Raw genomic sequence first — 11,047 nt, forward strand, 5'->3', positions numbered from 1 at the left:
CCTTTACATCAGCAGAAAACAAGGATTTCAGTTCCACCGCCAGTATTAAGTGGCTCAAAGTCATATACTGGTCACAGACTTCTGAGAGGAACACTCCCAATACAGTAGTGTTAAACATTCATTGACTATACATAGTTTTGCTGCCTGTGGCATTTCATCAGGGCAGAATGATAAAGCATATCAAGTCCTTGTGTGGTATCACTGACCTTAAAATAATAGTGGGTTGTGAGCTACTTTCCTCTGTTATGCTGCGTCCAAGGTTGCTATCCCACTGCGCATAGACATCAGTTCAACGTCTTGTTTTGATTTACATTTGGTTGAGTTGTCAATTAACGTGAATTCAACATGAAATCAATCAAACATGTCACCATGTCATTGGATTTAGGTTAAAAGTTGGGTGGAAAAAAGACAAAATTCACTTAGTTGACTTTTTTCAAATCCAATCAATTTTCCACCTTGATTCAACATCATCACTTTTATTTTTTACTTTTTTAAATGAAGCGGAAACAACATTGATTCAGCCAGTTTTTGCCCAGTGGAATGTCTCTCTCTCTCTCTCTCTCTCTCTCTCTCTCTCTCTCTCTCTCTCTCTCTCTCTCTCTCTCTCTCTCTCTCTCTCTCTCTGTCGCTCTCTCGCTCTCTCTCTGATCAAACAGATGTAATTTGAGAAACCCCCTAACATTCTACCGTGATATCGTTTACCCACGCGGGATTTTCATCTCTATTTAAATCCTGGAATAAAATAGACAGTGTTGGTTCTATGTTCCCCGCAGATAAAACACAGTCCTCGCATTCCTCGTGAAATGTATCTGTTGAGATTTGGGAGGGTTGGGCGCCAGGTGTTGGGTTACAGCGTGGAGGCCCCTCCCTGCTCTCCGGGATTTAGAGAGAGGGGATTGTTCGTCCGCGGCGGTACGGCGGCAGCAGCAGCCCACAGCGCGCAGCAAGCATGTTCAGTGGAGAGTCAATGGAAGGAGCCCCCAGATGACGGACGCAGACGTCTGGGAATGACAGCCGCTGTCACGGGGAGTGATAGCTTTCGCTCTCTGCCGCAGCACCTTGACTAGCCTTGACTAGCCCCGGAGAGACGCGCTCTATCAGTCGCACGCCAAAGAAGTGACACGGAGCCAGTCAGAACTATGCCAGAGATGGAGAAAGGGAGACCGCCTGAAAATAAACGCAGTAGGAAACCCGCGCACCCGGTCAAGAGAGAGATCAACCAAGAGATGAAGGTGAGGGGAAATGTGTTTTTTGGCTACTTTTTGTGCAGTGTTTGGTTTGTGAATGGTCTCAAGGGCAGATTGAGACTATTGAGACAGTGAGAGAGCTCCGTGCGCACAAATCACACAGTTGTAGAGGCATCCACAGACGCCATGCAACATTCGATTTGTTCCCATTGAAACAATTAAAGTTGCTTATAATTTAATGCCATTATATTATGAAATTCTTCCGAAATAAAAGTGATAAAACAATTGTGTAACATAAAATTAGTCCCATATGGTGAAATTAGACAGCTATATTATATTACCTGGCCTTTCCATAATAAACCGACTGTCTGGAAATTTACTTTTGCGGGGGAATGAAAAGGTGTCACTCTTATGTTATCCAATATTTGATGTCGTGTCCACTGAATGGTAGGTAGCCCTTCTGTAGTGACGCCATGTCAGTCCATCTGTGGCCTCGCGCAGCAATGTCCAGCGGTGTTCCAGATGTGAGTCACCACCAATCCGCAGGAACACATCACTTCTTTCCCGCTTCGGCTGTGCACGCACTTGTTGTAGTAGGCTAGTCTACAGGTTTACAACAATGTAACATTATAAAAAGAAAGGCATTCGAACGAACATACCTAGTCACATCACTTGATAATATCTGCTAGGGCAGAGGATCAGTAAGGCCTATCCTAAACAGGTAACTGCAGTAAGTGTGCCCTTGGAAAGTGACTCAGAATCAGTTTCATGGAAACTATGTCTACTGTTTGATTTGGTGATTCCAATTCAAAACAAAATGGGATATGATGCTATTGGTTTGAGTCCTACTGCTAGAGTGCAAGCCCTGTAGTAGGCTAGGCTAAAAGCCCACAGTTTGTCTGCCTGCAGTTTTACGAGTTCTGACATGGGCCACTGGGCACAGATGTCAGATCAAAGTGTAGTTTTGATTTACATTTGGTTGAGTTGTCTACACATGTGAATTCAACATTAAATAACATTTTAAAAATGGGCTTGTTTTGTGAGAGGAAATGTGCTCTTTTTGCATAAGTGGTTTGCATTGTAGCTTTTGATATCCAGGGAGTGGTGTAGAATTACAACTTAACTCATTTGAATGAAAACATGCTAAATGCTATATGTGCTTGATGTAAGTCAGCCCAGCCTGGCTCTTAGCTGGATCTGGGGGAAGGCCCTAGGTTGTTGCCTTTGGCCAGGGCTCTTTCTGTGGTTTGGGATTTGGCTTGTCACTCTCACAAAGCAGATGTTTGTCTGAACTGCCAATAAGAAACAAAAACAACATTGTGGGAAGTGAAGCACAGGGAGGGGAAAGAAAAAACGCCCGTCTCTCCCTAATGAGAAAATAGTGAGACAAAACAACACTGAATTCAATGTAATATAGGAGGACGTACCCTGATGTAATCGTTGATGTAGACTAGGCTAGTCCCACGTGATGCAGACTACTACTTTGTGATTCTCAGACCTACAGGGAGCCACGTGGATCTACAAAACAGGCCTTGGGTGACCGCGATAATGAACTGGGGCAGTTGGGCTTGAAGGTCAATGGTATAAGAGTGGAGTTATGAAATAGAGAAGGGGAGAGAAAGAAAGACACACACACACACACACACACACACAGTCAGAGAGACAGACAGAAACAGACAGACAGACAGACAGACACAGTCACAGTCAGAGAGAGAGACAGACAGATAGAAACAGGCAGACAGACAAAATAGAACTCTCAGACAGATCAGAGAGAGACAGACAGACAGACAGACAGACAGACAGACAGACACACACACACACACACACACACACACACACACACACACACACACACACACACATACACACAGTCAGAGAGACAACAGACAGACAGAAACAGGCAAACAGACAGACAGAATCAGAGAGACAGACAGTCAGACAGACAGACAGACAGACAGACAGACAGACACATAGAAAGTGATTTCAAGGTCTGTCTGTCTGTCTGCGGGCTGCTCCGGTCCAGTCCAGTGTTGTCTTAGCTAAGGGATCTATTTCAACACCACAGTCAAACCCACTCCCTCCATGCCAGACCGTAGCACAGCGCGGACACCAGATACCTGACTTTATTCATCGTTAGGCATATTTAGCTGGATATGATACCTCTACATACACACACACACACACAAACACACACACCTGGACACACACACACTATTTATTTTCTTTCAGGCCCTGTCAGAGTGAGGAAAGCAGAGGGAAGAATGTGCAGTCAGTAGTACAGCCCTAGTGCAACACTACAACAGGCAGACTGTCCACGCTGGAAAAGGCTGAAACCCAAGAGGGAGTGCAGTGTCAGGTATCAGGGCTGGAAGGTGCCTGGGTGGAGGGGGCAAGGGGAGGGCAGGGGAGGGGAGGGGGGGAGGGGAGGGAGGGGAGGGAGGGGACACACAAAGAGGGACTGCGGAGTGTTGGACACTTGGGAGAGGAGCGGGGCATTTCCGAGAACCGTGGGACCTAGCGGCGGTTTAGGGTGTCCCGCTCGGATTTCTGGCCGTTCCAGATCAGATTTCTGCTCCAATCACACTCGCCCCAAAGCCACAGAGGAGAAGAGGCGGATGAAGAGAGAGCGAGACGTTTGGGTTGTTTTCTTTCATATGTTCGGAATTTGAAAAAAGCCAGGATGTTCACTTCACAACCCATCTGCTGAGAAAACTTCTTCTTTATTTTCTCTGTCTTCTTTTCCCCAATTAAAAGAGCTAAACAAAGAATGATTCATGTATTTTACACTGGTATTAGGTTGGAAAACGTTTCAGTCTCCAATTTAGCAAGAGTAAACTAACTGCAATACATCATGGAAAAATAGTCATACTGTACTCTTCTGGGTCACCCTGTTCATTTCACCCAGGCAGGGCTGGTCTGGAAGTCTAAAGAATCAGCACATTGATTCGGGAGTGGAAGCTCTGGTTACATTTAAAGAGTGGGATAAAAAGTTCCACTAACAAACCTCGGATGTAAGGTCACTCACAACTGAACTTCACATTGGCTTAGCATTAGCAAGCAGTGGCTCGGTTGTCCCGTCTCTCGCCATGCCCTCTGAATGACATAACCTATAATGTTGCTCAGTGATTTATTTTCCATTTCTCCTTTTAGACGTTTGCAGAGAGCACCATGAATGAGCTCCTAGGATGGTACGGCTATGACAAGGTGGAGCTCAGGGACTCTGAGGCCACCGAGATACGGAACTACCCCAACCGAGAGAGACGCCAGCAGTACGTCTCAGTCCTTAAAGGTGAGGGAAGGCCAAGGCCCTGTTCAGTAGGTCACACCGTAGTAAAACGTTTTGCAATGGAGAGTGGAAATCTGTGTTTTAATTGGACAAGTTCAGGTAGTACCTCCCTTTTCAAAATGATTCCTGCCTACTGAACACGTCCCAAGGTAATTAGTTCAGGTAGTATCCTTGTTTCACTCCCTTTCTAAACGTTTACTGCCTTCTGAACATTTACTGCCTGCTGGGCATCTGTACAACACAGGTAACATACTTAACAGAGGTCAGACGGAATTCACAGGTAACCCAATAACAGAACATACAGGTTGTTCAATCCAGAAATATTATCAATTTAAACATTTGCTAGGCAATTTAATTCACCCTTCTTATGTTTCACTTATTAACATTACAGTAAACCTGTATGGATGGAGTATTCTCTTTCTACAATGTTCAGTGCCATTGTTTTCTGTCAATGCCCTTTAGGCTGAATCTCTATAAATGATGTGTGTGGAGTGGAATTGGTGCCAAGAGAAACTCAAACTGACTGAATTCAGATTCCCTTTTTGTTGGCACTTACATTACTTTATATGTATGTTAGAACATACATTCACTCTAAAGTGACCCTAGACATCCTGTGCCTTCCAGAAAACTCGGTGCCCAAATCCAAGAGCTTAGACAGCAAAGTCAGCCCCTCGGCACTGGCCATGAGGAGTGGAGAGAGCGAATCGTCCAGTGTCCCCTCTTCTTCCTCCCCCAGCTCCTCCTCTCTGACCAGCCCTATGGAGCACAAGAGTGCCCCCGTAATTGTCCCACTTATAAAGCCATCGGCAGGTAGGGACAGGCCTGAACAAATCTCTCTCTTTCTCTCTCTCTCTCTCTCTCTTTCTCTCTCTCTCTCTCTCTCTCTCTCTCTCTCTCTCTCTCTCTCTCTCTCTCTCTCTCTCTCTCTCTCTCTCTCTCTCTCTCTCTCTCTCTCTCTCTCTCTCTCTCTCTCTCTCTCTCTCTCTCTCTCTCTCTCTCTCTCTCTCTCTCTCTCTCTCTCTCTCACTCTGTCCTCTCTCTGTCACTGTCTGTCCGTCTCTCTCTCTCTCTCTCTCTCTCTCTCTCTCACGCACGCACGCACACACACACACACACATACACACACATCTACTAAGCATATGCAAACACACACCCTTTGTGTGACCAACTGGGTTAGAACCCAGATCTCCTGCATGTCACAAAAGCGTTTTAGCCTGCTGAGCTAAAGTCTAGACATGATTCAGGAAGCTAACGCAAGTCTTCAGGTCTCAGACAAGGTTCCTCATCACACAGGTGTGGTTCACCAAACCACCCCTGTTACACTCACACCCCATCATCATCATCATCATCATCATCGTCATCATCAATACCATATGTAACCTACTGTTCTTTGATACAGCTGTTGATTCAACACTCACATGCTCCTTAGATGCTCATCTTCATCATCAAACACACTTCACATGTTGATGTTGATTCCTCTCCCCTTTGTCTCTGTCCGCAGTGGAAGACGTGCAGAATGTGCAGATAGTGTGTGTGTGGTGTCAGAAGGAGGGGGTGAAGCGCTACTCCCTCTGTATGGGCACTGAGCTGAAGAGCTTCTGTAGTGAGAAGTGCTTCGCTGCCTGCCGACGGGCCTACTTCAAACGCAACAAGGTGAGGGATTCAACTGTGGTTCAACCTTGTTTCAACTAGGAATCAATGGGACAATTTTAGGTCAGACAAAACTGACTTGTCAACTGCTGCAGTTCAGATGGAGAAAATGACACATAGACGCATGCACGTACGCATGCACGCAAACACACACACACTTAAACGGTGAGAAGAGATGTCTGGCAGGTAAACAGAACCTTGGAAATGGAATACCCCTGTTCTCCTCAGTGAGGTCAGCATGCCATTTGTATTGATTAAAAAAACATGAATTTAAAAAGGTGTGTGTTTCTGTGTGTGACGGGGTGTTCTCCAAGCACACACACAAACACACACACACACACACACACATGCAGTGTTTTGAGAGTGGGAAGCGGTCAAAGTTTGCAGAGGACACTTAGTATCAGTTACGGCTTAATGGAGGAAGGGCCAGTCATCATGCGGCTTGGGTCCGGAGGACAGGGAAGCAGTGCCTATACACAATTCCTCTCCCATACACATTACCACAATTTTCACCCTCCATCTAAGACATGGATACCTTCTCTTAGATGCGTGGGGGTGTCAGGCAAGGCTATCCCCTTTCACCATTCCTGTTGTTTTGCCGCGCTAGGTTTTATTCACATGACAACAGACAGGGGGGGAAAGAGGGAGTCGTCTGCTGCCTACCTGCCTGGCTGCAACAAACCCTCTAGTTATTTGGGTGGTGGAAGTGGGGATGGAACTGTGGCCGTTGGCTTGTCCCTGCTTGTCTCTGCTTGTCCCTGGGAGGAAGAAGGGCAGAGGGCCTGGGGGCGAGGTGTCCACTTTCAGTGCATACCTTACCTGCAGCTGCTTCATGTTTCGTAACTCGACACGACTCAATGGGTCACAAAGAAGGGACCCTTGAGAATAATATGAGGGTTCAGGTTTGTCATCTACTTTATCTTACCAAAACGTTCCAAAATGTTACCAAAACGTTCCCTTTGTTTCAGTGACCTCAAAGCCCATAGGTCAATGTACTCTGTTACTTTGAACCCGTATGACAAGGCAAATTGTGCAGTGGTTATTTTGGGATTGGTTATGTAAGTTTGTTTTAATGACCAACCATGGGAGCCATGATGATTTAAAGCAACTGTTACTTCATCAACGCTTGATGCTTCAATCCCATAGCGGTACTACTGAATCTAGGCTCTACTCTGAAACAGCTTTAACACAATCCGGGGTCCTGTTCATTAGGGCACACAATGTTTTCAAACGTTTTGCAATAGAGATCGAAAATGTATGTTTCTTATTGGACAAATCCAGGTAGTCCCTCACTTTTTTTTTTTTTCTTCGTTTGGTGCCTAATGAACATTACCCAGCTCTTGATAGTTTGTTTTAAGTGTATAATGATGCGGCTTTGCCCCCCTCCGTCAGGCCCGGGATGAGGACCTCCATGGCGGGGAGAGGTCCCCCCAACACACCCATGCCGACGACTCACCCCAACTGGTGCTGAAGATGAACAGTGGTGGTGCCAGAGTAAGAACAGAACACAATCCACTTCATAGAAATATAATATATTTTTAAAATAGCTTAGCTCAAAGACTAGTAATGTTGTCTTTGAGAGATGCACAGCTACTTCAAAACATGTAGGACACATATTAAGGGGAAGTTTCCAGGACACAGATTAAGGGGCAGTTTCCAGGACACAGATTAAGGGGCAGTTTCTAGGACACAGATTAAGGGGGCAGTTTCCAGGACACAGATTAAGGGGCAATTTCTAGGACACCGATTAAGGGGCAGTTTCCAGGACACAGATTAAGAGGCAGTTTCCAGGACACAGATTAAGGGGAAGTTTCCAGGACACAGATTAAGGAGCAGTTTCTAGGACACAGATTAAGGGGCAGTTTCAAGGACACAGATTAAGGAGCAGTTTCTAGGACACAGATTAAGGGGCAGTTTCCAGGACACATATTAAGAGGCAGTTTCTAGGACACAGATTAAGGGGCAGTTTCCAGGACACAGATTAAGGAGCAGTTTCTAGGACACAGATTAAGGGGCAGTTTCCAGGACACATATTAAGAGGCAGTTTCTAGGACACAGATTAAGGGGCAGTTTCCAGGACACAGATTAAGGGGCAGTTTCTAGGACACCGATTAAGGAGCAGTTTCCAGGACACAGATTAAGATTAGTCCTAGACTAAAACTAATTATTGATGGAGATTCTCCATTGAGTTTGCTTTTTAGTCTACTACTAGGCTTAAATCTGTCAGGGAAACCACCCTTTAAAGTGATAGTTCAGCGATGTTACATACGGTATTTCAATATTTGCTTCCTTACCTTTGCCAACAATTAGCAACATTAGCCATGTAATTTAATGTCTCCTGTATTGCATGTATTACATTTCATGCCCAAATCATCTCAAAATAACACAATCAATTTCATATGATTTGGTCATGACATTTAACACATGCTGAACAGGGGGAGATTGATTTACATGGGGAATTTGTCCAAAAATGCTAATGTTGCTAATTGTTGGACGTTAACAGATTAACAAAATCAGTGTGGATTGCAGTCACTCCTTGGCCACTTCTTTCAAGGTAAAAAATTAAATATCTACATTTGTAAAATCGCTGAACTATGCCTTTACGAGCTTTATGAATAAAGCAGCTTTGCACAATACTGTTATATAGAATATTCCATATTTTATGTTACCATCTCTACTACATTTACACACCAGTGATTTGCTTTTCACATGGCACTTAAGTAACTCTTCACAGTCTCTCTCGCCTGTACCACAGGCGTGCAACTGGTGCAAGCACGTCCGCCACACTAAAGAGTACCTGGACTTTGGCGCCGGTGAGGAGCGGCTCCAGTTTTGCAGCACCAAGTGTCTGAACCAGTACAAGATGGACGTGTTCTACAGAGAGGCCAGGGCCACTCTCACCAGCTCCAGCCCAGGAAGACCCACCCAGGAGGGGAGACCTGAGTCCACCGGAGGGGTCCAGAACCAGAAGCTCCTGACCCCTGAATCGTGGAGCAGCGGTGCTGGGGAAATGAGATGGAGGACCAGGTCTCCCAAAGGGCAGACGCCGATCAATGGTACGGCGGCGCCAAGGACTGTGTCTCCTTCCGAGGAGTCATCCTCATCATTGAAGGTTAACGTTTTGGGACTGAGGCATCTGGAGAGGCACATCCTGCCGCCACCCCCGCCACCCCCGCCCCCCCTGGAGGTAGCGAGACACCATCCCGCCACCCCCCCTCCTCGCCACCCCATGGAGCACCACCAGCACCACCAGGCCATGCCTCAGATCCTGCTGCCCTTCATCCGGCCCCCTCTCCATGCCCAGGGCCTGAAGAGCCCCCTGGCCAACCCCCCCAGGGGCCACCCCGGCCCCCCTTCCAGCCCCATCCACCAACCTCCCCCTCACTCCCCCCATCACCCCCACCAACCCCACCTCCAGCCCCCCTCGGCCTCCTCCATGAACCCACCCGGAATACACCCCTACCCGGGGGCCTACTTCCCCGGCTTGCACTCCCCCCATATCAACATGATGGGGCACCGTGGACCCATGCCCATGCCCCCAATGATAAACTTCGGGGGATGGCCATCCTTAGGCCCTTTCTTCTCCCAGCCCACGGTCCTGGTGCCCTACCCCATCATTGTACCAATCCCAGTCCCCATCCCCATCCCTATCCCCATACCCATACCCCCTAAATCTGACCCTCCAGAAGCCCTAGGGGTCCCCCACAGTGGGGTCATCCAGCCCGTGCCAGAGGGGATAGAGAGGGGGCGCTCCAGGGGTGTCAATTTGCCTTCTCCCGGGAGCTTGGTGGCCAACAGATTGGGTCGAACCACCAATCAGGGTCTCCCCTTGCCCTCAGACCACCCCAGAAGGGACATCACAGATTGGGTGAAGTCGGAGAGGCAGGCTCAGTCGCCCATGTCGACCCCCCATAGTGCAGCGTCCTCCCCCAGGGCTCGCTACGATGCATCCCCATCTTCCACCTCAGTGATTGAGGGGCTGTCAGACTTTAAGCTGTGCCAGCAGCAGCAGCCAGAGAGACAGGTCATCCAAAGAGTGCTCCAGAGGAACCCGATCAAGCTGGAGCCCAACCCCCATGGAGTGGTGGACCTGTCGGATCCAGGGGAGCCCGGAGTGGGGCATGTCACAAGGCTGGTGGATACCAGAGTGGACGACCACCACAACCACCACCATGACATTATCAAACCCACCCCTCCACTAACCCAGTCCCCCCCTCTTCTGCACGACACCGCCTACCCCCAGAGCCCTAACATACGACCCCCCTCACACACCCAACCAACTCACAGAGGGGAATGCAGCAGCCCTCCCTGCGATACCGCCAACCCCTCCCCCATGAAGCCCCCGGACGTCCCCAACCGAACGACGTCGTCATCATCCCCTGACCCTCCTCCCAGCCCAGACTCCTCCCAGTCTCAGAGAGAGGCCCCGCCCCTTGACTCTGACTCCGCCCTCAGTGAGCTGGAGACAGTTAAAGAGAACAGCTGCTCCAATGGCCAGGTCCAGGGGCGGGACCAGGGCCAGGTTCCTACCCTCCCCACCAGCCAATCAGAGGAGCCCTCGGCCGGTGGCGACTCCGAGGATCCCCACGTCCCTGATGAGGACCATGCCTACGCCCTGCCCACACCCACCCTTACACCCACCAGGACGGGCGGTGCCCATACCACCACCCCCACCACACTCCTCCTGCCCAAGCTCAGGGACAAGGGTGCTCTGCTATGCCCACCGAGTGTGGCTGGAACTGGGGACATGGAGCCTGCTCTGAAGAGACGGTGCCTCCGCATCCGAGATCAGATCAAGTAGGGAAGGGAGGTAGGTGTCTCTTTGTTACAACAGGCTTTTGGGACACTAACACAGTGTGTTGTGAAATCTGTGAATGTATTGTAATGTTTTTTAAATTGTATGAACTGCCTTTAATATTATGTA

The 11,047-nt window shown here is 48.2% G+C and overlaps 1 protein-coding gene across 2 annotated transcripts in view; it reads left to right on the forward strand.

Moving 5' to 3' along the window:
- The first annotated feature begins 908 nt into the window (after positions 1 to 908).
- The window catches only part of LOC121552353 (sine oculis-binding protein homolog), a 16,352-nt gene continuing 6,213 nt past the window's right edge, over positions 909 to 11,047 (forward strand). The window contains exons 1-6 of one of the 2 annotated variants that reach the window (XM_041865209.2): positions 909 to 1,232; positions 4,338 to 4,476; positions 5,098 to 5,283; positions 5,975 to 6,126; positions 7,516 to 7,617; positions 8,858 to 10,933. In XM_041865209.2, the coding sequence (XP_041721143.2) occupies positions 1,140 to 1,232; positions 4,338 to 4,476; positions 5,098 to 5,283; positions 5,975 to 6,126; positions 7,516 to 7,617; positions 8,858 to 10,924 (2,739 nt within the window). In that variant the 5' untranslated portion in view covers positions 909 to 1,139 and the 3' untranslated portion in view covers positions 10,925 to 10,933. The remainder of the gene's footprint in view (positions 1,233 to 4,337; positions 4,477 to 5,097; positions 5,284 to 5,974; positions 6,127 to 7,515; positions 7,618 to 8,857; positions 10,934 to 11,047) is intronic. The other variant, XM_041865210.2, reaches the window with a different exon arrangement.

The sequence above is a fragment of the Coregonus clupeaformis genome, chromosome 36 (assembly GCF_020615455.1).
Source record: "Coregonus clupeaformis isolate EN_2021a chromosome 36, ASM2061545v1, whole genome shotgun sequence".
In the NCBI taxonomy this organism is placed as follows: domain Eukaryota; kingdom Metazoa; phylum Chordata; class Actinopteri; order Salmoniformes; family Salmonidae; genus Coregonus; species Coregonus clupeaformis.